General features: G+C 53.9%; 7 protein-coding genes across 8 annotated transcripts; 4 read left to right on the forward strand and 3 right to left on the reverse strand.

The window, feature by feature from the left end:
• The first annotated feature begins 60 nt into the window (after positions 1 to 60).
• Positions 61 to 4,839, forward strand: PV07_05235 (phosphoribosylformylglycinamidine synthase). The gene has a single exon (XM_016392116.1). It carries the CDS (start codon positions 353 to 355, stop codon positions 4,514 to 4,516), a length of 4,164 nt encoding a protein of 1,387 aa, XP_016249635.1. The 5' UTR covers positions 61 to 352; the 3' UTR covers positions 4,517 to 4,839.
• On the reverse strand, positions 4,769 to 6,966 carry PV07_05236. Of its 2 annotated transcripts, XM_016392118.1 has the most exons (4): positions 6,677 to 6,966; positions 6,105 to 6,613; positions 5,859 to 6,052; positions 4,769 to 5,808 (listed from the first exon to the last, which is right to left on the reverse strand). In XM_016392118.1, the coding sequence occupies exons 2-4, from the start codon at positions 6,513 to 6,515 to the stop codon at positions 5,373 to 5,375; spliced, it is 1,041 nt and encodes a 346-aa protein (XP_016249637.1). In that variant the 5' UTR covers positions 6,516 to 6,613; positions 6,677 to 6,966; the 3' UTR covers positions 4,769 to 5,372. The 2 variants fall into 2 exon arrangements, with proteins under 2 accessions (XP_016249637.1, XP_016249636.1); XM_016392117.1 differs by having other exon boundaries at positions 6,105 to 6,966.
• Positions 6,967 to 7,131: 165 nt separating this feature from the next.
• Positions 7,132 to 8,597, forward strand: PV07_05237 (cytochrome c oxidase subunit 6, mitochondrial; the record flags this gene model as incomplete). Its single annotated transcript, XM_016392119.1, has 4 exons — positions 7,132 to 7,688; positions 7,797 to 7,842; positions 7,895 to 8,012; positions 8,074 to 8,597. 4 exons carry the CDS (start codon positions 7,132 to 7,134, stop codon positions 8,211 to 8,213), a joined length of 861 nt encoding a protein of 286 aa, XP_016249638.1. The 3' UTR covers positions 8,214 to 8,597.
• Positions 8,598 to 9,756: 1,159 nt separating this feature from the next.
• PV07_05238 (uncharacterized protein) lies at positions 9,757 to 12,218 on the forward strand (the record flags this gene model as incomplete). Its single annotated transcript, XM_016392120.1, has 3 exons — positions 9,757 to 9,869; positions 10,604 to 11,183; positions 11,238 to 12,218. The coding sequence occupies 3 exons, from the start codon at positions 9,757 to 9,759 to the stop codon at positions 12,216 to 12,218; spliced, it is 1,674 nt and encodes a 557-aa protein (XP_016249639.1).
• Positions 12,219 to 18,054: 5,836 nt separating this feature from the next.
• On the reverse strand, positions 18,055 to 19,419 carry PV07_05239 (uncharacterized protein; the record flags this gene model as incomplete). Its single annotated transcript, XM_016392121.1, has 5 exons — positions 18,055 to 18,317; positions 18,419 to 19,004; positions 19,078 to 19,157; positions 19,223 to 19,292; positions 19,354 to 19,419. The coding sequence occupies 5 exons, from the start codon at positions 19,417 to 19,419 to the stop codon at positions 18,055 to 18,057; spliced, it is 1,065 nt and encodes a 354-aa protein (XP_016249640.1).
• A 2,547-nt stretch (positions 19,420 to 21,966) lies between these two features.
• PV07_05240 (uncharacterized protein) lies at positions 21,967 to 23,577 on the forward strand (the record flags this gene model as incomplete). The annotated part of the gene is made up of 3 exons (XM_016392122.1): positions 21,967 to 22,272; positions 22,353 to 22,955; positions 23,047 to 23,577. 3 exons carry the CDS (start codon positions 21,967 to 21,969, stop codon positions 23,575 to 23,577), a joined length of 1,440 nt encoding a protein of 479 aa, XP_016249641.1.
• A 105-nt stretch (positions 23,578 to 23,682) lies between these two features.
• Positions 23,683 to 24,183, reverse strand: PV07_05241 (uncharacterized protein; the record flags this gene model as incomplete). Its single annotated transcript, XM_016392123.1, has 2 exons — positions 23,683 to 23,997; positions 24,106 to 24,183. The coding sequence occupies 2 exons, from the start codon at positions 24,181 to 24,183 to the stop codon at positions 23,683 to 23,685; spliced, it is 393 nt and encodes a 130-aa protein (XP_016249642.1).
• Between the last annotated feature and the right edge of the window lie 1,918 nt (positions 24,184 to 26,101).

Consider the following 26,101-nt stretch of genomic DNA (forward strand, 5'->3'; position numbering starts at 1 on the left):
GCGACGCCAAGCCGCCGCGGCAGCAGATTTTTCAAAGTTCCTCGCAACCACACATCAGCACTCAAGGCATCATCACAAGTCGGATGAGGCCTTATGATCAGGCCCTGGACATCAACCCATGGATACCCAGAGACTAATCTCGTGATTGATCTGCCATTTGATATCGGCTGGCCTCGGATGACTGTCTGATTCTTCGCATCGATCGGTCTACTATACAACACGCAGCGCTTTTCCTCTATTGCGCGGGATCATTCTCTCGCCTCAGGCTTCGACCGTGGTCCTGTGTGCATTCCTGTGATACTGATCATGCTGCAAACCAGGACTATCTAACCTCAACGCTTGCTTGTCAACCATGGACCATCCGCCAGTCTGTATTATCCCTGGGGCGTCAGCCTTTTCGGAATTTCGACGTCAGGCGCTAGCCTCCAACATTGGCGCACGCGACGTCCAGGGACAGTATATTCACTATGTGGAACTTGTGGGATCCCTGGAGTCTGAGAGCCACGCTCTACTGGAAAAGTTGTTGACCGATGGTCACCATGTAGATGCCCAAGAAAAGGAAGGCGAATCTTCCACTATCCTTTATGTCCTACCTCGACCGGGCACTATCTCTCCTTGGAGCTCAAAAGCCACCAACATTGCTCATGTTTGCGGGCTTCGGAAAGTTGTTCGTCGAATCGAAAGAGGCGTCAAGATTACGGTATACCTTGACAACGGACAGTCTCTGGCTAAATCAAGCCTTGACTTCCTCCACGACCGGATGACAGAGACTATATCGGAAAACGAGCCAGATCTCAATCTCTTGTTCATGCACCACGAACCTGGCCTGTTGGGTACATACGACCTGTATAATGATGGGCAGACTCCCTCAGAGATCCTTCAAGATTTGAATCGCAAACTGGGCCTTGCACTCGACGCTTCAGAGATACAGTATCTTGTTGAAGCTTATTCGAAAGACGGGCCAGTTCCGAGAAAGCCTACAGATGTGGAGCTCTTTATGTTTGCTCAGGTGAACTCAGAACACTGCCGGCACAAGATTTTCAACGCGAGCTGGACCATTGATGGAAAGCCCAAGACTAATACTCTGTTTGGCATGATCAGAAACACGCACAAACAGACTCCCGAGGGCACCATCAGCGCATATAGTGACAATGCAGCTGTGCTCAGAGGCAGCAATGGGAGTCAGTGGGCTCCCGACGACCTCAACGGCCAGTGGAAAGCAACAAAAGAAGCGGTGCATTTCCTCGTCAAGGTCGAGACCCATAATCACCCAACCGCTGTCTCTCCCTTTCCCGGAGCGGCGACCGGCTCGGGAGGTGAAATCAGGGATGAAGGAGCAACAGGTAGAGGGGCAAAGCCCAAGGCCGGTCTCTCAGGATTCTGCGTCTCTGATCTGTTGATACCGGATCACCGTCAGCCGTGGGAACTCGACTATGGCAGGCCAAGTCATATCGCTAGCAGTCTCGACATTATGCTTGAAGCACCTATTGGAAGTGCAGCCTTCAATAACGAATTTGGTCGACCATGCACTGCGGGGTACTTTAGAACACTGCTGGTGGAAATGAGAACGAGCAAAGACTCTACCGAAATCAGAGGCTATCATAAGCCGATCATGATTGCAGGGGGCGTGGGCACCGTTCGACCCCAGCATGCTCTCAAGGATCCCGAGATCGTTAAGGATGGTGCATTTCTGATTGTCATGGGTGGACCGGCCATGCTAATCGGTCTGGGAGGAGGCGCCGCATCGAGTGTCAGTTCTGGAGAAGGGTCGGCCGAGCTGGATTTTGCTAGTGTTCAGCGTGGCAACCCCGAAATGCAGCGAAGGGCTCAAGAAGTCATCAATGCATGTACCGCGCTTGGCTCACACAATCCCATTCTCTTCATTCACGATGTCGGCGCAGGAGGTCTGTCCAACGCTTTACCGGAACTTGCCAAAGACTCTGGTCTCGGCGCAGAATTTGAGCTTCGAGATATCGACTGCGCAGATAAGAGTATGAGTCCCCTCCAGATATGGTGCAACGAGGCCCAAGAACGATATGTCCTCGCGGTAGCACAAGAAGGTATGAACAAGTTCAGGGCCATTGCAAAACGAGAGCGGTGTGAGATCTCAGTAGTGGGAAGAGCCTCAAAGCGGCAGGTGTTGAAGCTGACAGACCGCGATCATCCGGCAAATGGCGATGATCAACAAGATCCTATCGACCTCCCCATGGAAGTCCTCTTCGGAAAGCCGCCCAAGATGACTCGTGACGTTAACTCACGCAAGGCCGATCTACCAGGCTTTGACACCAGCCTGAGTCTGTATGTTCCGCAGGCGTCAGTGAGCGGCTTGCTCCAGGAAGCGATCGACCGAGTGCTTCAAATGCCGGCTGTCGGATCCAAATCCTTCTTAATCACGATAGGCGACAGAACGGTTGGTGGACTCACTGCTAGAGATCAAATGGTCGGGCCCTGGCAGGTTCCTGTGGCGGATGTATCTGTTACAGCCACGTCACTTACTCCAGGGGTCAAAAGCGGAGAGGCAATGGCGATGGGCGAGAAACCAACCATTGCGCTAATCTCCCCGACAGCATCTGCGCGTATGGCAGTGGCTGAATCTCTGATGAATCTCACTGCTGCAGACCTGCCAGATCGTCTTCACCAAGTCAAGCTGTCCGCGAACTGGATGTCTGCGTCAACTCATCCAGGCGAAGGCGCAGGGATTTACGAAGCTGTGGAAGCGTTGGGCATGGACCTGTGTCCCAAGCTCGGTGTCTCAATTCCGGTCGGGAAAGACTCAATGTCTATGAAGATGAAATGGACAGATCCTCGAAGTAAGGAGGCAAAAGAAGTCACGAGTCCCTTATCAGTCGTTATATCTGCCTTTGCCCCCGTCCTGGACATCAGGAAGACGTGGACGCCGCAGCTAAAGAGATACAACGAAGTGGGTGAATCTACACTCTTTTTCGTGGACCTGGGTCTCGCACATCGTGCCCTGGGCGGGTCCGTCCTCACGCAATCCTTCAAACAAATTGGCGATGAAGCACCCGACATCCGCTCCGTCTCCCTATTCAAAGATTTCTTCGACGCTACACAACAACTTCACGAACAAGGTCTTGTGCTGGCCTACCACGACCGGTCTGACGGTGGCCTCTTCGTGACACTGGCGGAAATGTCATTTGCAGGTCGCTGCGGCATAGAAATCATGATCAACGACATATGCCCTACGCCACACACGCCCGATGTAATATCTACGTTATTCAACGAAGAATTGGGGGCGGTATTCCAGGTCCGTAAATCTGACGAGAATCACTTCAAGGCCTGTTTTGCAACATGCGGTCCTCCTCCAGGTCTTATTCACAAGATCGGCCGCGTCTCGACCAAGTCTTCCTCTCAGAACATGGCCATCTATCACGGTGGGAGACTAATCTACCGTGCGACTCGTGGTGAATTGCAACAAAAATGGTCAAACACGTCGTATTGGCTTCAACGACTTCGTGACAATCCTTCATGTGCAGACTCAGAATACAACGCGATCCTGGACGACGCGGAGCCAGGGTTGAGCTACCATCTCAGCTTTGACCCCAAGGAGAACATCAACACATACAAAGCGTCGTTCCTGAACTACATGCGTCCCACAGCCCGGCCGCGTGTTGCCATTCTGCGAGATCAAGGCACCAACGGCCACGCGGAAATGGCGTTCGCTTTCGAAGCTGCCGGATTCACCGCGATAGATGTCCACATGTCCGACATCCTGGACCCGAAGCCACACCAGTCACACCTCGGCATAGATCACGACCTTTCTTCCTTCGTGGGTCTCGCTCTCTGCGGCGGCTTCAGCTTTGGCGACTGTCTCGGCGCAGGTCAGGGGTGGGCCAAGTCGATCCTCTTCCACCCCACGACGCGCCAGAAATTCCACACATTCTTTGAAAGGAAAGACACGTTTACCTTGGGCGTTTGCAACGGGTGCCAAGTCCTCTCGAAACTGAAAGAACTGATCCCCGGCGCGGAGAAATGGCCCTCCTTCGAGAGGAACGAGTCCGAACAGTACGAGGCCCGGGTCTGCATGGTCAAAGTGTCAGACCCTCCTGCAGAGTCGGGGATGCCGCCCAGCGTGTTCTTCCACGGCATGAGCGGGTCTTCCTTCCCCATTGCCGTCGCACACGGCGAGGGCCGCGCCTCGTTCACGACCGACCTCCCACCGCCGCATACCGGAAACAAGACCTGGGATGCCTCCCTCGCTCACGACTTCGCCTACGCCAACCTCGCGCCCATCCGGTACGTCGACAACAAGTCCTTGCACCCCACGACAGCGTACCCGGCCAACCCTAACGGCAGTCCCGCGGGGATTGCTGGCGTGCGGAGCCAGGATGGACGTGTCTTGGCGCTGATGCCCCATCCTGAGCGCACCATCTTGGCCGGCGTGGGTAGTTACATCCCCGAGCAGGCGATGAAGGGAGAGAAAGACGGATGGGGCGACTGGGGCGAGTACGGGCCGTGGTTGAGATTATTCCAAAGTGCGAGGAGGTGGGTTGGATGAGAGACCTCGGACCGGATGGGACTGGGGTGAGAGAAACCGGGGAGGGTGTTGCTGGGAGGAAGGCGGCTCAACGACTGACGAATCCTCGATGAGACGAGAATGAGACTCGGTCAAGGGATGCTCTGTACTCTGTTGGATTGACGAGGGCGTTAGAGTGGGAAAGGGGTAACCGATGCAAATCCGCCGCCCTGTAACGCAAGGGTGACTCTCCGGTTCATAAGAAAAGGGTGATCGAGAAAATAGACATTGTGAGATAGATGTTTTGCGACTGCTAGAGAATTGCGACTTCAGCAAATGATGAATCTAAAACGATTCGAGCTCCACGGTGCAACTCTTTGAAGTTTTCAACTGTTTTTTGCTTCCCACAGCTATATCAAATACTGCCAACGAGCCCCTTTTCGTCCACATTAGACTTCGTGCATTAATAGCGAGTACCTTCTAATTACACAGTGCGTAAAGAAAATGAAGAGAAACGGTGGCGCAGCCTCTGGCGTCCACCAAGACTTCCACAGGAATATCCCGAGCACCCATGCCCAACCTTGCCGCAAACAGCAAACTTTTGTACACTCGAGATGTCCAGTCACCCAGCCGATCCCCTCCGTCTCCTCTATTTCTAGTCGCCCACGACATATCCCCTGATTACACCTGAGTTATGCTTGACATAGTCATGATTGACGTCAACATACACCAGGCGCCACGCCTTTGCTGCCGTTCAGTTGTCCGGTAAGACAGAATCCAGCTGCTGGCTGATTTCTTGCAGCTCGAATTGAATTTCTTCGTTGTCTTGTTTCGGGCGCGGAGTCTGCATTAAACAACGAAAGACCGTCCCGTCAAGAAGGTCGTCCACTTCGGCTATCTAAGCCTTTCGCGATCTGGTAGTTGGTCCATTGGATCGCCCGGTGGTCACAGCGCCATTGCTCTTCTTCTCATCTCCGAGCGCAGATGGAACCCTGTGCGGGTCGGGAAGGGGAAGATCTCTCATAGCGATCAAAGCTTCTCGGCCAGTGTTCCGTCTCGGTCGTCCTTGGATGGTCTGTTTGCGGTAGGTTGCGAAGTAGAATGAGATGAAGAGTAGCAGGTACGAGCTGAGAATGACAAGACCAGCGATCGCCGCAAATTCCTCCCCTGCGCAGGTGCCTGCATTTGGTAACCAAGGGAAGTAGGAGTTGCTGAAGTAGGTGTACGAAGCGAAGTAGACAAAGCCCAGATCAATGACGAATTGTATGATTTGCATGATGGTGATGTATTTCTTCCACCAGATTCTAATGCCGCGAGCAGATTGGAAGTAGTACCTAGGAATTCATCAGCAAGATACGCGATTTTGTGCACAGATTTCTCTTACCAGTACATAACCACGTGCACTGTCAAGTTCAGCGTGATGGGGACCCATGATACCGCAGTGTGCCCAATAAGCTGGGTGTAGCAGAGAAGCGCAGTTGCACCGTGGTGATATGTGTGGAGGAAGGTCAGGGGCTTCTTCTTGAGGACCAAAAACAAGGTGTCGATGAGTTCGAGGTATTTGGTGAGGTAGTTCAACTGCAGGAATTAGACTGTGCCGCAAGCCGGATGAACAGACGGCGAGACTTACATAGTACAGCACAACCAACTCTTGGGTCCAGCCTCCATTGTAGCTGCAAATGGCGTGGAAGACACCACCCCGGACGAGAGTGGGGAGCAACTGCTCAACAAACAGCACCAGGAGACAACCGCTGATGATGGTGAGATAGAGGTTATGGACCATGAAAGGGCCATTGAGCGTGAATGGTTTGCGGTGTTTCATCAATTCTCTTCCACCAAAGATAATCACATAGTATGAGATTAGGGCGATGACAGTCTCTGGCAATGTCGACATTGGCGTCTTTCCTGACTCAAACTTGAAGTCCATCGGGGAGTAGCCAATGACGGCGGAAAAGGCCTTGTCGAAGATAGGCCATAGCTCAATGCCGAAAGGGCGATCTAGCGTAGGGACGGGGATAGACTTGAGAATATCGTTCGACATGTTGGAAAAGAACGTCAATTAGGGTCTCGCGGTCGCCAGTGGGAAATGAACTGTAAGGGGTCTGAGCGCAGGCGCCGCACCAAGAGGGAAGGGAGTGACTGTAAACAATCAATTAATAAGGCCGTGTCAGGAAGAGAAAAGGACGAAGGGGAGAGACAGACGCGAAGAGGGATAAAGTAGTTGTCAATCGGAACAGGGTGGAAGGGAGTGAGATATATTCTCAAGCCGGCAGCGCGGACAGAGGCGGTTGCAATGGGAAAATTGCAGGACGAGGAGGCGGGATGATGAAAATGGAAATGTCCCAACAGTGCCAATGGTGCCAATGGTGCCAACGGGAGCCAACTGTGGGATAATCAAAAGTCAGGGGAAAATCGTTTGTCGAGATGCGCGCAGCCTCTGTCGTAATGGCCAAGGCCCGCCTCAGCCGCGCCTTCCCATTGGCTGTGTGCCTGGTTCTCAATTTCCGCCTCGCGAGAAAATTTTGCGATTGTCGCGCGTGTGCCGTGTGGGAGACGGTAGCCGCGGGACAGATCTGATTGGAGGAGAGGAGAAGTTGATACGGTGTACTTGTTGCAAAGTCGGAAGAGGGATGAAGTGCAGAGGACGAGGACGGGGGATGGTGAATGCGACCCGTGTTGAGGCTGACTTGTGTGTACTCGGTACTCGTCCATATTATTATGCGGATGGCCATTTCGGGCTGCCGACAAAGTTACAAGCCAATCAGAAGCCGGTGATTTACAATACGCATCCTGTCACCAACATTACAGGCTCAATACCGGCCTCGCCCACGTATCTGGCTTGGCTGACCTCCGTCATTTCAACCACTCAGAAGCTCTGCGATTATTCTGTCTGGGCAGGCAAATCTCAGGTGACTGAAGAACCTCAATCGACATTCGCCCAGCTTGGACTCAGCATCTGGTCCACCTTCTCTCACTCTACCACTCTGCACCACCTCCCTGTGCTCAACCTCGTCGACTGTACAATGGCTTCTCTCGCCATGTTTCGTCTCACAGCTCGTCCCGCCACTTCCGCCTTCCTCAGACCCTGCACACGATCCTTCAGGAGAGCTCCGGCTGTCGTGCAGTCGATTTCCGCGAGGTCCCCTTTCAGCTCCTCTGCCAACCAAAGAAGCGCTGGCCACGAAGACGAAACGTTCGAAGAATTCTCTGCGAGGTATGGTCCCGATGGAGCTTGGTCAGGTCTCACTGGTCGCTGAAACCCTGGCACTGCTGCGACGGAAACATTTGACCGTCGGAGCTTAACTGACGAGATGTCTTGCAGATATGAGAAGGAATTTGATGCTGTGCAGGATGTCTTTGAGCTTCAGGTACGGATGCCAAGCTCACAACTGCATTGTTTAGTCTAACGCAAGTGACCAGCGGAACCTGAATAACGCCTTTGCCTACGATCTCGTCCCCTCCCCCGGTGTTGTCACAGCAGCTTTGAAAGCTGCTAGACGTGTCAACGACTTCCCCACTGCTGTGAGAATATTTGAAGGTCCGTAATGATAAGTCCCGTCAATGGCGAGGTACTTGGAGTCTGATTTTCGCAACCACAGGGATCAAAGCAAAGGTGGAAAACACCCAACAATACGAGGAATACCTAGAGGAACTGAAACCCCTGCGCGAAGAGCTCGGCATTAATCTGAAGGAAGACCTCTACCCCGAAAACAGTGACAGCCCGTACCATAACCCATAGGTTGTGTTGTGAAAGACCAAGGAGAACTGGAAAAGACTGGCCATAAAGCGTCTGCATTGGTGGTGGGGGAAAAGGAACAGGAGAGTCGCATGGTGTCTTTCGGACCAGAAGAAGCGAGAATGAGGGAATCGACGCATGTATCCCTTCACATGCTTCGTGCGCAACATCTTCAGAGACTACCTACGCTGTAGTAAAACTTGTACAGTTTCAAAGACGAGCAGATCCGGGGTTGAGATATTTTCTTTTGTCTTTTGCGGTCTTTATTTTGCTGTCTCCCACCGGACTAACTTGAGATTCCAACAAGGGAATAGGGCTGCCAGTGTTTCCCACCCATGGACATACCGTTCTTGGCTTTCCTTCGAGAGAAGGTACTGACGACCGCTCATAAGAATTTCGAGTATTCCTGTTCCTAAAGGGTTTTGCAATGTCGTCGCCCCCGGCCTGAACCACCGAAACAACAACGATTTACCTCTGGCACCCGTTGCCAAACCAGTTGCTCAGCCATCATGGAATTCCTACCCAGGGCAAACCGATGCTCGCAAGCAAGTCCGGAAATCCTCAAAGCCATGGACCTCTGGCGCAATCGCGACGACCACCAAAGGAAGAACAGGTGGACCTATCAACCCATTGGTAATGTTATCAGTATATATTAACTATCGTGGGCTCATCTAAGCGCATCAACGTACGGCTGAGGTTCAAGGTCGAAGCCTGGAGCCGGAACAAGGCTGAGTACCTCATTTACTCATGTGCGCTATCTACCTTCGCCAACCTACGAGTGCCAAATGAGGACATACGAGTTGTGAGAACGGCGACAGATCTCTGTTGAGCCTCTCGTGCACCACTGGAATATTGTCTCACACAATACCCTGACCTTGACCGGTCCTGTCAAGCTGCTCTTACGGTTTCGCCATTATCGTTCCCTCTTTGGTATTCTCACATGTGACTGTGAATTTCGATGTCATGGTTGTCGAAGACGGCGGAGCTTCTTGTGTGGAAACCAGGCTAAGAAAGACTCCAACGAGTGTGTCCACCCTTTTTCTCGAAAGGACTCACAGCCTCAAGTCTGCTCGACCTTCGCCTCGGGTGGCATGCAGATTTCTCCAATCGAAAACCTCTTGGACAGGCGAGAGTGTGTTCTGCGGCCATGATCATGCCAATCCAGGATTCTACAAAGGGCCTTTCGTCGACAACTCTGCGTACTCTTGCCGGGTGTTCCGTCCCTGCGGTGCCAAACTTGAGCTCGACTGTAGACTTCTAGGCTGCAGCAAGGATGGTTGTGTCGACTTACTTCTACAACGACGCTATGAAGAAAGCCCAAGCACCCGGCGGTTGGATTTGATATCTCCCATTCATCGACATTCACTCTCCAGGGCCTCAGCCGTACTGTCTCCAAAGGACCACCCTGCGTCAAAATGCCCCAGCAGATTCTTCTCCATGCCGCTGCGACACACGTCCGGGTCTCCCAGCGTGTGTATTTCACGCTCATCCTATTCCCCCTCTCCTTAGGAGACAAGTGTTGTTCACTGCGGGCCCCCTCTACTACATGGTCATCGCCGCCCAAGCCGCGGCGTCCAGCAACGGGGTTATCAATGGTATCTACGTCAAAGTCAACAACGAGCAAAACTTCCGGCCTGATGAGCAAGACGTAGTCGGGACGTGGGTCTGCGAAATGCCACAGCCGCATAGAGGGCGTTCCCGGCAATGTGCATCACCAGAGTCTGTTTTGGAAGGGCTCCTACAAGACGGCCTCCTCTTTAATACCACAGTCTGGACCGAGTGTTGCAAGCCACGTCAATCACTTGACGGCGCTCTCTGGCATCCACGCGGAATAGAGCAGCGAAGGCGACCAGTGATGCCGTTTACAGCGTTCGGCACAGCACTCGGCTTAGACGTACAAGCTCGGCTTATGCCGAAATGCCCCTCCACGTCACAAGTGAACTGGAGCTGTACAGACTATATGTACCTAATGTCCCCATCCAGGCAGCCTCTCTTGATAGCCGACAGTGTTTCTCTCCCTAGCGAGAGCAACTCATCCTGTCGTCAATGCCACCAATACGACGAGACCGTGCGCAGGTTGTGTGCGTGAACTGCCACGCGCGAAAGGTGAGCGACATTTGGGACTCGGAAATGGCACTGACCTGACTGGTGGTTTGCTCGTAGGTGCGGTGCAACCTTCAGGATAGCCAGAATGGAAAATGCCAGAACTGCCACCGGAACGATCTCGAATGTCTGGTGAGAACAGGCCCTCGAAGCGGTCGGCTGGCAGAGATTTTCCAATCATCATCCGTTGCAGCTCAGCAGAGTCGTGCAGAAAGCCTCCCTACCCTTCGATCGCCCACCAGATCTGACGGCGTAGTTGGCGTTCCCTCCTTCACATCAACGTCGAATAGAAAACCCGGGCCTTCGAGCTTTGTCGGTGCTCATACCTTGCTGGCCCACGATGCGCTGGCGGGTATCGAGGTGACGTCTAGTCCTCTGCCGGCCTTTACGCCGCAGGCCAATGCGGTATTACAGTTTGCAGAAGCCACAACTCTGCCAAAACCACCGCTGCGGGCTGCACTGATTGACTCATATTTCCAGAACGTCTTTCACCGCTATCCCGTAGTGGACCGAGCCAATTTGGCCGACGTTGAATGTTCCACGTTGATGAAGCAGGCCGTGTGTATGGCAGGAAGCTTGATGCGCCATTCTTCCAGGACGGATGCCCTGGAACTTACTCATTCGCTCTATGAGAAGACTAAGTTGATGCTTTTCTTGAATCATGATCCAGACCCAGTCACCAGTTTGGCTACACTCTGCCTGATGATATGCTGGAGCCCCCACCCAACGAATTCACTTAGTCTCGATTGTCCCTGGCAATGGACGGGCACTGGTGTGCGCCTGGCATTACAGATGGGCTTGCACAAGGACGCTACTTACGTGAACCAACCTGAAGCTGGCCGCCTGCGCCGTCTGTGGTGGATTCTCATGGTATGCTTGACAGCTGCCCTTCTTAGTTGGGCCACCTGATACTAAGAACCGTAGAACGCAGATAGACTGCAGACAGCCTGTTTCGGACGTCCTCTGGGCGTGCGTTACTCCGATTGCGATACAAGATTGCCATCCCTGGCAGACTTTGCCGGAGTAGATATATCTAGCCACGTCTTTGTCCAATATACCCGTGTGATTGCGGTTTGGGGCGAGATTGCCGATATTGGTGTTCGGGGAGGGTCAACGTCGGTGGCCGTTGTCGAGCAACTCACTGACTCGCTCTGTACTTGGATCGCGGACTTGCCAGAAGAGATTCGACTGTTCGACCCCATGGGAATGCGTCGACCCTATCGCCAATCAGTCTCCGAGCTGCACATGGTCTACTTGGTAACCATCATACTCCTGGAGGCACTAAGCATCAAGCGCTATGAACAGTGGTCCACATCGATACCTGCTATCGTCGCTGCCTCGGCCATCGCACGACTAATCGAGGAGGTCGACTGTCGGGAGGACCTGAGCTCAATGTCGTCGACAACGACGTTTTATGTGATGGCTGCCAGCATCCCATTGATATACCACTACCCCAACAGCGCGGAGAGAAGGCAGACTCGGCAAGAGGAGCTACAGATTCTGTGTTCGGCCCTTGAGCGCATGTCCCCTAGATGGGGCGGCGCCTCAGTTGTACGGAAAAACATCGAAAAGATCCGCAATGTGGTTGAACGATACGCTGCTCAGCAGCAGCACGAGGTGTCGGAGCAAGCAGCAACGGCAAATTCTGCTTTCATCTGGTCACAACGGTACAGGCCGAAGGATCTGTTTCCATTTCCCGCAGCTCTTTGCTCAAACATGGTATTGCTGGACACGAGCGTCGACGAGCCATTGGACTTTGGTGACATGCTGCTGCCGCTGGGCGACGAAGCACTCTCTTGGGCTTTCGGCGAGACCCAACCCTATGATGACCCCTTCCGACTCAACGTGTACAGTGAAGTGTTCACCATGGTGGACGAAGCATCTGATTCACTGAACTCCGGATGAGGTAGAAAGACAACAGCCTGCGTATAGATAATTTTAACGCTGGGTAGCATGTTACAAGCATGTTTGTTAATTTAGGGGCTTTGATCTCAGCTTCTGTTCCTTTCAATAGGATCTAATCGGATGAGCTGCGAAGAGCCCGTGCTGGCTGCTGCTACTATGCCGATATCTGCTGGGCCACTCGATCCATTCTTTGACCGCGGCCCGAACCCGAAGCCTTCGGTCGTATGCAAAACGGCAGACGTTTCGACGGCTCCGGATGCCGACTTCAAGATGCCCGCAAGGCTACGGAGTATTTACTATACTCGGGCACATCCCCTCGACAATCAGAACAGATTCGTCAAGGCGGATTGCGATTGCAAAGACAACGTGAATCAACTCCCCTGCACATACGCAAAGAGACATTCCACTGAAACACCATGACAATGAACGACAGCGAGTTCCTTGTGCATCCCAAGCCAGTACCACCGCTTGAGATCCCGCCATCGAAGCACACCGTGACGGTCCGCATTATCGACAGGTGAGTTGGAAGCCACCGAGACCTTCCTCGGCCTTCGCGTACCATCACGTTGATGAGGCTCACTGTGGCTATACTCAGCACCTCTCAACTGTCCGCTCACGCGCCCATGATCCTCGAGCCGGCCATTCACGGGCATGAGATGCTCCAGTGCCCCGCGTATTCTTTCCTGATCGAACATCCTTCTGGACGCAACGTCCTTTACGATCTCGGTACCAGGAAGGACTGGGAGAACCTGCCCCCGCTGGTCCAAGGTCTACTAAAGCACCACGATTTGACCATCAGGGTGGAAAAGAACGTGGCCGAGATCCTGCAGGAGCATGGCACCCCCGTGGCGGACGGCGCAATTGAAGCACTCATCTGGAGCCACTGGCACTACGATCACATCGGAGATCCCAGCACGTTCCCCGGCAGCACGGCTTTGGTCGTCGGCCCTGGCTTCAGAGAGGCCTTTCTGCCGGGCTACCCCGAGGGCAAAGACTCGCCGATCCGCCAGTCGGACTACCAGGGACGGGAACTGAGAGAACTGGAATTCGATGCTGGCCAGAAGCGGATCGGAGGACTCCAGTATCACGACTACTTCGGAGATGGTAGCTTCTACGTGTTGAATGCGCCCGGTCATGCGGTGGGCCACCTGTGCGCGCTGGCCCGCGTCACCGCGGCTGGCTCAGAGACGTCGGATCAGGACACCTTCATCTTCATGGGCGGAGACGCATGTCATCACGGCGGTGAATTTCGCCCGACTGAGTATCTGCCACTGCCGACCAAGTTCGAGCCATCCCCTTTGAAGGCGGGCACCCTCAACGTCTGCCCCGGGGCATGGCTGCAGGCCGTCCACCACGAGGGCAAGGCCGACCAACCCTTCTACAGGGTCAAGAAGGGCTTTTCGCACCACGAGGAAGATTGCGAACGCACCATCGCCAGGGTGACCGAGTTCGACGGGGCCGACAATGTCCTCGTGGTCATCGCCCACGACCCGGCCCTGATTGAGCAGGGCTTCCCCATGTTTCCGGCCGCCGCCAACGACTGGAGGCAGGGCGACTTTGCGAACAAGCTTCGCTGGTGCTTCATCAAGGATTTTGCAGAGGCCGTCGACCTTGTCAAGAAGGATTGAAGGCAGGATATCCGCGGCCTGGAAGCGAAAGACAAAAGGTGTTGCGGACTATTAAGCAGTATATAGTTAGAGGCATTGAGGCGCGGCGCTCTCTAATGACAGTGCCGTCGCTACTTTCTCATTGTGTCTTAATCTATAGCGGTCATCACCAAAGCTCCTCCTGGGCGATTCTATTTCTCCACATACCAGGCCAGATCGTTCTGCTTGTCCAGCTCGAAACTCGTGAAGCCATTCCCGAGGAAAACCCATCGGTTGGGATGTCGATACTCGATCTCAAAGTCCTCACAACGAAGCTCGCTCATCAGCTGTTTCCAGAGCAGTGCGCTGCCGGCCCAGGCTGCCGTGACTCTCCCGTCGGTAGTGTTGCGCTTGAACCAACTCTTGCAGCTGTCGGTCCAGACGAAGGTCTTGTGGATCTGGTCGCTGTAGGCGATAAACTCGTCGACCGCGCGCGCTTTTGGCACGACGGACTTGATGTTCTCGGTCGATATCTTCCGGATCCACTTGACGAGGTAGTCGCCCGTCCAGTTGATCGCCTCGATGATGGACCCGTGGGCCACGACCGCATTAGGCCCGAGGAACATGAAGTAGTTAGGCATGTCCCGAGCTGCGACGGACAGATAAGACTCGGGGTCGACTTCCCACGCCTCGGAAAGGTCGACGCCGTTGCGACCGATCATCCGCCACTGAGGCTTGTTCGAAACATCGAACCCCGTTGCACAGGCCACGACATCGACCTTGAATGACCGGCCATCGCCCGCGATGCAGCTGTTTTCTGTCATCTCTACCACGGGGCTCATCACGAGCTGGACATTGGGCTTGAGGAAGGACTCAAGGTAGCCTTCCCCGGGTGTGATTCGACGGCACCCGAGGCTCCACTCGGGGATGAGTTTTGCGCATAGGTCAGGGTCGTGTTTCAGGCTCGCTTTCATTTGTTCTTGGGCTGCTTTACTGGCTTCCATATTCAGAGCGGAACCCTTTACGTACTGTGCAGTAAGGCATTGTTTAGTGACGTGTCCAGGTTATTTAGAGACGGGAAGAAGGGTGAAAGCCTCCATAAGCATGGAGGGTACAATCGTCACTTACCCGCGGGAAGCCTGCATTTATGAGATGGATGATCTTCTTGCGATAGTCTCTATGAGTGTTTGAGGCCCCGACGAATTCTTTCTTCTCGGCATCTGAATACTCGGGATTCTGACTAGGGTCGTCCCTACCTAGCAACGCTGCTGGAGTAAAAGGGGTGTAGACAAAGTTGGGGCTTCTTTGGAAGCTAATGATGTTCGTCTTGTCGAGCCCTGCTAGTTGAGGAATGATCTGTACACCAGAGGAACCGTTGCCGATGACAGCAATGGTTTTGTTGGAATAGTCGAAGTTGTTGTCCCAATCAGCTGAGTGGCATTTGTGACCCTGGAACTTGTGAAAGCCCTTGATGTCAGGCCACTTCCACTTGCTGATAGCAACAAGTTTAGATATAGCTCGTCCCAGAACTCAGGAATACTAGCTTTGACTTACTCCAAGACGCCTTGTCCAGAGATCAGGAGATCGGCGTATTCCACCAGATGGCGACCTCCATTCTGAATGGTGACTTTCCATTTTCCGCTCTCCTCTTGCCACACAGCCTCGATAACTCTGTGGTTGAACTTGATATTACGATCCAGGTTCCATTTCTTTGTTGTTGCTTGCATGTACTCGTGAATCTGGGGTCCAGTGGCATAGTAATTGGTCCAGTCAGTCTTGGGGTCGAATGGGAATGCCTAGTAAAGAGGGTCAGTCTCTTTAACCTTCTCGACGCAAGGTGGGGAGAAGGTACATATATATGGGCAGGTACGTCGCATTGGACGCCAGGATATCTGTTGACCAGCCAGGTACCGCCGATGTCGCCTCTCGCCTCGAAGATCTTGTGATTGACCAATTGTTGCATCTCGGGATACTGGTGTTGCAACTTATGCGCAAACATCAGCCCTGAGAAACCAGCTCCCACGGTGATAACATCTAACCGCCTCTCGGGCGTCCAAGCATTGACGTCGCGTAGGGCAACGTCGATCCCGCTTGGGTTCATATTGCCATTCTTGTGTATACCGTGCTGGCGGTCATTTCCAGCGGCTCCGTTCGTGGCTGGGCTGTCCATATCGCTCTTGGATGTTGAGATTGAACCCATGGCGACGTTTTGTTGTACCAAGAGTAACTGCAATGCGGACGAGAATAGGTCGTATGCTCACGACCGTCTGGGACACCCGCACGCGATAGAAAATGCAGTGACCAAATAAAGATGCGAGTAAATTTGGGCTGACTATTGGAAGCGTGAACCGGGAATTCTGGAGCAATCACACTTGACCCTCCTAGCACTTGCATCTTCTCACCCTCTATGCTCTGCCGTCAGGCCGTGTATTGACCGATCCAGCAACTGACTTGCTCTGTACCGATGGCCGAAGGTGGGCACTCGATACAGGGCCGAATCCGGCCCGGAGCAGAATCGGTGCAGTTTTGGGTGGGGGAGCCGCGCTATGCCATCCATAACAAGGATCTGGACTATTTGAACGCGATTCCCTGGGTAGCTCGAGACACTCACTATATTGTTGCTTGAAGTTCCAGCTTGTCTTCCATCGGTCCGAAGTGAGAAGCCGAGTCGGATTCACTATTCGTGAAAGCCTACGACCACACTGACCGGCAAGTTCGTTCCTTCAATGGCAAAACTCCTGGTGGTCGTGGGAGCTACTGGCGGCCAAGGCGGATCCGTGATCAAGACCTTGTTGGGGAATTCGGAGTGGCGGCTGCGTGGAATTACTCGTGATCTCAACGGTGCTCAGGCCAAGCGACTGGCGGCTCAAGGGGCGGAGATGGTGGCCGCTGACCTCGACGACCTGCCGTCGCTGCAAGCTGCCTTTACCGGCGCTCAGGCGATCTACGGCGTGACCAATTACCCTGGCTTGCTCTCTGAGATTGGTGTCATTGAAGAAGCCCGTGTGCGGGAGCAGGCTCAAGGAACCAACATTGCACGTGCCGCCAGTGAGGTTGCCGGGCTGGAGCATTACATCTGGAGTACTCTGCCAGACTCCGAAGCTATCTCTGGCAAGGAGTGGTATATCCCTCACTTCTCTGGAAAGGGTAGGGTCGACGCGTACATCAAGAACGAACTACCCGCCCTCTTCAGCAAGACCACCCTTCTGACGCTACCCTTGTATGGAGACAACTTCCAGTATCCCGTGGTGACACCACGGCCAGTTGTAAGCGAGCTGTCTACTGCCATCTCCGCGAGGAGCTCGACTGCATATGCTGACCCGGCCGAACAGAAGTCTACAGGGAAACACGTGCACTTGGTGCCCTGGTCTCCCCAATGTCCTGTCACACTTGTAGGCTCTCACAAGGACAATGTCGGCCCCGTCGTCCGGGCCATCCTGCAGCAGGGACCAACGAAACTTGGCACGCGACACGTTGTGGCAGCTCTAGAAGAGACGACGGCCGAAGGCATGCTGAAAATGTGGAGCGAGGTCACAGGCAAAGACGCCGTCCACGTTCAAATCTCCATGGCAGACTATGAAAAGCTGTGGCCTGTCTGGGCGACCGAGATGGCAGCTATGTACATGTGGTGGCAGCACGAGGGCCAGGCTCTTTGGGCGCCACGTGAGACGGAGCTCGTCACACTCGATGATCTCGGTCTGACCAAACAGGATCTGGTTTCGACCAAACAGGCCATGCAAACGAAAGATTGGGATGCGCTATGCTAGGGGTCACCGCTTGAGCCTGGGCTCGGGGTTGATGGATTACCGGCTGCACACTGCAGTACTGAGTTCTTTCGGGGCTTTTGTCAGACTTGGTGCCATACCGTACAGTCCACACATGAGCGGACGTTCCCTAGAACCACGAAGCGTTACCCGCGTGCTCCTAAAGGAGATGTTTCAACCAATGCCGACAACGCCTTGATATAGGTTGCAAAAGAGTTAAGGGGAGAAAGGGAGCATGGAGCGGAAAGGGGCTAGGGAGAGTGGTATGAAGTGTTTATATCCAGAATACGTCACAATCACCGACCAGGACGATAGTGAGAGTTCTCAGTGCATCGCATTTCAACCCCACGATCTGTCACATCTACTTCAAGAGTCCCGCAAGAAAAAATGACTATCAGTGGATAGCAAGCGTCACAATAAAGGATCTCGTTGGCAGACTTTCATATCTTGTCATTGGAGCACTGCGTGTATTACTCAGCAACATCATCAGCCTGGAAGCATTACCATTCTTCCCACTATCTTTCCATTGTGAAGGTCGTCCAGGATGGCCGGAAAGTCTTCCATCTTGCCCTTCGTGACTTGGGGAACTAGTACACCCCTTTGGATCAGATTTAGACAGTCCTTGATGTTTTCAATCGTGCCTCCATAGCTTCCTAAGATGTTTAACTGCTTCCGTACGATCGTGCCTGTCACCAACGAAAGCTCCGGGCCGAGAAGGCCGACGACCACTACCGTGCCTGCCTTGCGAACTGGATTACAAAAGGCTTGTCAGCAGCGTCCACGGCAACGACGATGGTGGTCAGGTTAGAAAAATCGCAACAGGAAATGGGCATTATGGAGTTTACCATACCGCTGGCCACAGCAGTCTCAAAGGTCTGTTTCGTGCCGCAGAAGTCGATGGCCGAATCAATTATGACCCCTTTGTCCCGAATCCACTCGCTCGGGTTGGGTGTGTCCGCTGGGATAATATCATGGTTTTGGACACCGACCTTTTCCGCCTCGTCGAGCACCACTTGTCGCTGGTCCGTCACAATGACCCGAGCACCCTTACTCAGGGCGATCTGCAACGCATTAAAGCCCAAGCCCCCCAGCCCGACGATCAAAACGGTGTCGCCTCTTTTGACTCGAACACGGTCCACGACGGCATGGTGTGCGGTCATGCAGGCATCAGTCGCCACTGCACCGGCTTCGAAGCTCACCCCTGGCGGTAGGGGGACCGCTGCCCGCTCTGGAACCACGGCGTAATCGGCGAAAAAGCCATCGTGGCCACCTCCATAGTGAGGGCCTTGGTGGCAGATTTGTGGAACTCCTCGCGAACATTCGGGACAGGTCGAGCCGCCACACCCTGGCACACACATTATGGCCACCTTGTCACCTGGTTTGAAACTCTTCACTGCTGCTCCGCATGCTACGATTTGACCGCAACCTTCATGGCCCTACATGGGCCATAAGAAATGAACATAAGAAATGCGATGTCCTCCTTGTGGTAACCACAACTGACTGACTTACCATAGTGAAATTGGGCTTCCAGCCCAGAAATTCGGGCGGCAGCGCTTCCATCTGCTTCAATGCGTAGTCACTGTGACATACTATAGCAGAGTAATATGAAGCTTAGCGGCTCCGTCAAAGTCTCAGACGCAAAAGGAGGTCTTACCACCTGCTGCCTCGATCTTGACCAGTATTTCGGCTTCATTTGGAGTCGGCACCAACACCTCCAGACGAAGCTGGTAAGATTCGTCCATTAGAACAGTGCTTGCACAAGTTCTTAATTTCACTGGGCCTCACCAGTTCCTTGCTGGGAAGATGTTTCTGCCAGGCAGCCATCGTTTTGGGCAGAGTTACTGTCGCCATGGTGAATGTGTGTAAAAGAGTCCTTACTTGCCTCTCCAGAAGCGCGGCAGAGCCAGATGTCAAAAGTCAGATAATTTGCGCAAGGACGCAGGAAATCACAGAATTACAATACTAATAGGTAGGACGTTCAGACGTTATGTCAATCGTCGATTGTTTGCTCTGCCAGAAAGGTTCCCACCCCCGCAAAGGCGACTCGACCCTTCTCCAGGATCGGTACAACATGGCACTAGTCCCAATCGCGGCCGGGCCGTGATTTCGACCACAAGCCAAATCTCGGCCCAGCCTTGCTGAATCACTCTTCGGCCGGCTGTTGTAGCTCTTGGGAGCCACTGCGCTTTGTCTCGCAGGAACGGGCGAATGACGAATGGGTTCGTGTGCTGGATATCTTAAAATCCCGGTCAGACTAGCTTTGACTCGGGTATATGGCCGGCGATACCAGCTCTAATGGCCCGGAGCAATATTATTCCGTACTACAAGGTACATTAGGCATACCTCGGGATCCACCTTTCGAGTAAGTACTCTCGACGAACCTGCCAGTGGAGCTAGGAATCTATTATATACTGCCTAAAGAGGTTAGATATATGCTAAGAATGCTAAGCTGGTCAAGTACAATTTCCGGCGCGACATGGTCCTTCATCCTTCATCTTATACTGTGTACACCAATTTCTTGCCACTGACCTTGCCGGCTCTCATTAATTCAAGCCCGTTGAGGACATTTTCCAAGCCGTGCTCCACCTGGCGTGGGTGAGGCTTCAGCAGGCCCTTCTGCAACAGCTCCTCGACCAGCAGCATCCAGTCCGAGACGAAGTCGAAATCGCGCTGAGAAGGTGGAAACTCGATCTTGGCCTTCTTGACGCGTTCCCCGACGGACAGGTAGGCGAGCGGGTAGATCTTCTCCGCATCATCTCGCGGCGGGAATTTTGTGCCCAGGAGGATATAGGCCCACAGGCCTCCGGATGCGATCACCTGGCCACAAATCTCTGCCGTCTCGGTCGTCGATATCGTGTCGAAAACGTATTTGAGTTCCCTGTCGGGGCCAATGTACGTCTTTATCTGATCGACACAATCGGCGTCTTTGTAATCAAAAGCCGCCGCGGCGCCGAGAGACTTGACAAAGGCGAAGTTGTGGCGCGAGCAGACTGTGATGGGTACGAGCCCGGCACTATTAGAAAAGACGTCAGCGCTCCCACCTATCATCAAGAAAGGGCATGTCTGGTAAACATGTTGGAAGACTGGTTGACGAACTCACAGTTTGGCAAACTGAATGGCCATGCTGCCGGTCGCGGAGCTTCCACCGTAGATCAGGATGAGATCTTCCGTCGCTGGCGCCTTGGGCTCGGCCGTGGGGCGGCGCAATCCCATCTGCATGAACATAGCCTGCCCGACGGTGATGACGCCAACGCCCAGGGTGGCAGCCTCCTCGAACGACATGCTCTCGGGGAATCGCAGTCCAATGTCGGCTTTGACCACGATCTGCTCCGCGAAAGCACCGTCTTCGGGTTCCAGCTCGTTGCCCCCATGGACAAACCCGCAGATGCGATCGCCCACTTTCCATTCTTTTGAATAACCAGAACCCAGCTTGCTCACCACCCCGGCAAAGTCGCAACCTGCCAGCACACCCTTATTGTTCCAAGTATCAATGTGCTTGTGATCGGTCGGGTTCATCGCCACGGTCTTGACTTCGACCTGCAAATATCCCGGCCGTAGCCGAGGGGCTGGACGATCTGTGACGAAAGTCGCCTTGCCAGTCTGACCGGCGTGGACGATGGCCTTCATTGTGTTGAAGACGGGAAGCGGTTTCTGAATGGACAAGGTCTGTAGATTCACCAGCTCAGGCGCATTTCTCACTCTCTGGGGGCTGGAGGAGGATCGAAGCCTATGGGTAAGCTCGCAGGACACTGTCCTGGGTGCGATACTTACGTATCAAGCGAGATGTAGCAGTCACAGAATCGCCCCGGGACCCTGTCGCGTGTCATCCGGATGTGTTATCAACTCTCCCTTGCAAGACGATCAATCCGGCTGACAGTTTAGAAATCAAAGAATCCATGTCAGTCTAAGGCGTGTGCGCAAAGTCTTCGGGCCCGTGGCACAATACCATCTAGAGAGCTTCCCCTAGACGGGGACAGGGCCAAGCAGGGTGCAGTACTTGCAAATCGGCACATAGTTGTGGGTCAATCTCGGTATACCGAAACCCACTGCCGGGCCAGTGCCGGTCCAAACGAGTCTCCGCCACCGACAACCGAGAAGCTTGCGAGGACTGCCACGGACTTGCGACGCCAGACATCATCCATGGAACTTGTCGGGGCCTCTGGTGGTGCGACTCCAGGTGCTGTGTATATCTCAGAAATATAACGTTGTGCAAGGCTGACAAATTCCAAGGCACCTGGAGTGTTGCTGTTCAGAGCACAAATTCAGAGCCCCGGTACACGAGTGAGTTTTCGTCCTGGCTCGGCGCGGGTTATAAATCCTCATTCAACAACAGCGTCGAGTATCAGCGTGTGCCAGCAGTGACTGACTCCTCCTTTTGACGCGAACAGGAACGACGCCATGGCTTCCAAATTCGAAAATCGGCTTTTTGTTGATGGCGAATTTACGGCGGCTCGATCGGGCAAGACATTCGACATCTTCAATCCCGCGACAACCCAGAAACTAGGCTCTGTGTGCGAGGCAAGTGTCGAGGATGTGGATGCTGCTGTCGAAGCTGCCACACGGGCCTTTGAGTCCTGGTCTGAACTCCCTGGCGCCAAACGAGGTGACTGGCTTAACCGTCTGGCTGACAAGCTTGCGGAGAATGTCGAGGAGATGTCGCACCTTGAGGCAATCACGATGGGCAGACCGGTCCATAATGACTTCGTATGAGGCCTTTCCTTCGTTCCCCATGTTTGACCAATTATGTGCCCCAGCGTTAGCTGACCACTCGGTTGAATTGCCAGATTATCCCGCGGGGGATCGATATTATACGATACTTTGCCAATCGAGCATCCGACATACAGGGCGAAACGTCGTTGAGCGACCCATCGCTGTTTGGGATGACAATCTGCCAGCCATTTGGCGTCACAGGCGCCATAATTCCCTGGAACACGCCCATACTCATGCTCGCCATGAAAATCGGCCCGGCGCTAGCCTCAGGAAACACGATGGTGCTCAAGACATCCGAGAAGAGCCCACTGTCGTGCCTCGTCGTTGCGAGATGCATGAAGGAGATCGGCTTTCCCCGGGGTGTGCTCAATATCCTGAGTGGCTTTGGCCGGCCCTGTGGCGAAGCCATCGCGAAGCATATGGACATCCGTAAATTGGCCTTCACAGGTTCCACGGCCACTGGCAAGGCCATCAAAAAGGTGGCCGCCGAGAGCAACCTCAAGAACGTCACCGTGGAGCTAGGCGGCAAATCGCCGCTGATCATTTTCGAAGATGCAGACTTGGCCCAAGCGGCGGCCGACGCTGCCTTTAGCATTACGGTGGTATCTGGACAGGCTTGCATGGCAAATTCCAGAGTGTATGTTGAAGAAAGTCGCGCACGGGAGTTTCTAGATCTCGTAAGTCCCCGTACCCCTTTTCCCCTCCGGTCCGCGAACGCCGGAGGGTGACGAAAGTATGTATCGAGCTGACACAGGTTTTCCGCCAAAGATCAAAGCGGAAATCAACAAGATAGGAACCAGTGGCGATCCTCTCGCAACCGGCACGCTCCGAGGCCCTCAAGCCGACCGCGTCCAGTATGAGCGGATTCTAAGCTTCCTCGATCTGGCGCGAGAAGAGAAGCTGGAGGTGGCACTTGGCGGCGACCGAGAGAACAAGACGGGATACTACATTCAGCCCACGGTCATCTACAACGCGCCCGACCAGAGTCGACTGGTCAAGGAGGAGATTTTCGGGCCGGTGCTGTGCCTCTTCACATTCACCGATGAGGCCGAGGTGCTGCGCCGAGCCAACGACACGGAATACGGTCTCTACGCCAGCGTCTACACGAGGGACATCAAGCGGGCGCTGAGGGTTTCGAAGAAGCTGCAAGCCGGGACAGTAGGCGTCAACGTCACCAGCCCTACGACATCGCTTGATTTGCCCTTTGGAGGATGGAAAGAAAGCGGCGAGGGCAGGGAGCTCGGAAAACACGCGTTGGACAGTTGGACCGAAGTGAAGACGGTTTTGATACGAATGTGAAAGGGACAGGCCACTCAGGCGCGAGAGACGGTCACTGTGCCGCGTTTCTCGAGACCAAACTACTGCAACGCATCTCAACCCGCCCTTTTATGCTCCAGCCCCGGATCATTCTTGGGGATATTCTCCCGCTTGTCTTAATTGTTGAAATAGCTCGGAGGCGACGGCCAAGGCGTCTCGTCCCGCTGGTACGCCGCAATAAATCATCGCGTGCCTGCATGCCTCAGCAACCTGCTCCTCGGTAAAGCCATTGTTCACTGCTGCCCGGATGTGGATGCGCAGCTCTGGCGCTCGACCCAGGGCAATCAGCATGCCGAGATTCATCATGACCCTCTGCTGAAAGTCGAGGCCTGGTCGTGAGTAGGCGCTGAAGCATACTTCGTGGATGTAGTCCATCCTGGTTTGCGTGAAGTGGTCGTCCTTCTGCCATATTCATGGAACGTCAGCCACGCCTCCTCTCTCTCAAAAGTCCGTCGATGGACCCAAATTTGAGGAAGCTCAAGCCTGGTCGACTGGAAGTGGTCCACCCACCATGTTGGCGACAATCCCGTCATAAAATTGCTGTCGGTGGCACCAGACCAGATGAGTAAGTCGGCAGGCAGCTTCCATTATATCAGGCTGTGTCAGAACCCGCAAAGCTGGGTGTCGAGAATATTTGGACCTTACTGCATCCGTTCGTCAAAGCATCGAGGCCAAAGCCACGGAACTTGCCACCAAACGTTCGCGCCATTCCCACCGGGCCGAACGATGTCAGTCCGGTACAGTACAACACTTGATCAAATCATAAGCCAAGACCGATTCTGCCGGAACTTGGTTGGAGAATGCGCCAGGTGTGCAATCGAAGCGGCCGGCTTAAGCACTCAGCATGCAGGCTCAAGGCGTTTGTCGTCTCGCGTAGCTGTGCCATCCGGACAACCTCGACTTGTCCGTGCAGCACAGCGAGCTCTACGCCATTGCAGTCGTCGAATATACCAAGCGAGCCGATCCACCTTGTCTCGGTCCATAGTCACCACGGCACGTGAGATAGTCGTGATCAGCATCCATGACAGGCGTTGAGGAGGACAAGCGATCGCACAATTAGCGGAATTTCCCGTTTCTCTTTCTCGAGAGACGTCGACGACCATCTACCAAACGTGAGCATCCATCGATCATGGGCGAGGCGGCTCTAAACGTGCAAGGAATGGGTTGCAACCATGTGCCACCCGTTATGCAAGCGGTCCAGGTTATCGGTGAGTCATGCTTGATCTTGCACAGGCTTCAAGAGAGGTGACAGGACGATGACAGCGTTGAACAAGCCATACGAAGTTCGCGAGGTACAGACGCCGTGTGTATTGAGACCGTATGACTTATTGGTCAAGACGGTGGCGGCATCATTATGCCATACAGACCTCATGGTTCTTGAGGGGCTATTTCCTCTCAATCTGCCTCTCACGGCTTCACATGAAGGGACGGGCATCGTGGCAGCTGTGGGCTCGGCCGTGACCAACTTCACGGTGGGCGATCGAGTGATGAGTGGGCAGCCCATCAATCCTTGTGGCCAGTGCGAAGACTGCCTTGGCCCGGAAGACCGCCGCCAATACTGTACACACACTGAAGGAGCCCTTGGTGTCGGGCTGGACGGCGCCTTTGCCGACTATCACATCACAGACAGTAGAATGGCCTGCTTGTTGCCGGATAATATCGATTTTGCAGACGGCGCCACCCTCGCGTGCGCCGGCAGAACCGTGTACCGTGCCATCGAGATAAGCGGGGTTCAGCCTGGTCAGTTCGTCGCCATTGTTGGGGCGGGTGGTGGTCTCGGCCATTTAGGCATTCAGTTCGCTCTCGCCAAGGGTATCGAGGTGATAGCGATCGATGCGCGGGACAAAGCTTTGGAGCTGTGCAGACAAACTGGTGCAAAGCACGTCGTTGATGCTCGAGAAGGCCAAGGAATGGTGGTGTCGCAGGTTCGCGCGATTACAGGTGGCCCTGGTGCCGACAGTACGATCAACCTGAGTGGCCATCCGACCGCTCTTGTTTCAGCCTGCGCCGTGACTCGTGCTCATGGAACCGTGACACAAGTGGCGGGGCCTGATCTTACCTCGATCTCCATCTTTGACCTGGTGTTTCGAGACATCAAGGTCCAGGGTACGATGCTTGCTGGCCGTCACTGTTCTCTTGAAATGCTTGCAGAGTATGGGAGGCATGGCATCAAGGTCCATACCAACATGTTCTATGGGCTAGATCAAGTACCGACAATGGTCGACGCATTCCGGTCAGGGAAATTGAAGGGTAAAGCGGTATGTATTGTCGATAGAGAGGCATTCGAACGTGACCGCGGTAGCCACGGCAAAAGAGGACGAATGCCGCTTTAAATTACTCATATCGCCATAGCGACAGCTTTGAACACTGGCTTTAGAGAGACACAAAGAATACTTACAGGCAACTATCTACTGTCTAAGCAGTTTGTAAGCTATGTACGGGGCTATAGAGAAAGACACCCCTGGCATTCACCTAGGCCCATGTTTAGTAAAACGGTCATCTTGTA

This window comes from Cladophialophora immunda (genome assembly GCF_000835495.1).
Source record: "Cladophialophora immunda strain CBS 83496 unplaced genomic scaffold supercont1.3, whole genome shotgun sequence".
NCBI classification, from domain to species: Eukaryota; Fungi; Ascomycota; class Eurotiomycetes; order Chaetothyriales; family Herpotrichiellaceae; genus Cladophialophora; species Cladophialophora immunda.

Excerpts from the sequence above, each read along its gene's own strand:
- PV07_05236 (XM_016392118.1), bottom strand. The coding sequence starts at position 6,515 with ATGTCGAACGATATTCTCAAGTCTATCCCCGTCCCTACGCTAGATCGC. Across the intron at positions 6,053-6,104 it reads AGTTGGTTGTGCTGTACTAT|TTGAACTACCTCACCAAATA; the intron begins GTAAGTCTCGCC and ends TAATTCCTGCAG. Across the intron at positions 5,809-5,858 it reads GTGCACGTGGTTATGTACTG|GTACTACTTCCAATCTGCTC; the intron begins GTAAGAGAAATC and ends ATGAATTCCTAG.
- PV07_05235 (XM_016392116.1), top strand. The coding sequence starts at position 353 with ATGGACCATCCGCCAGTCTGTATTATCCCTGGGGCGTCAGCCTTTTCG.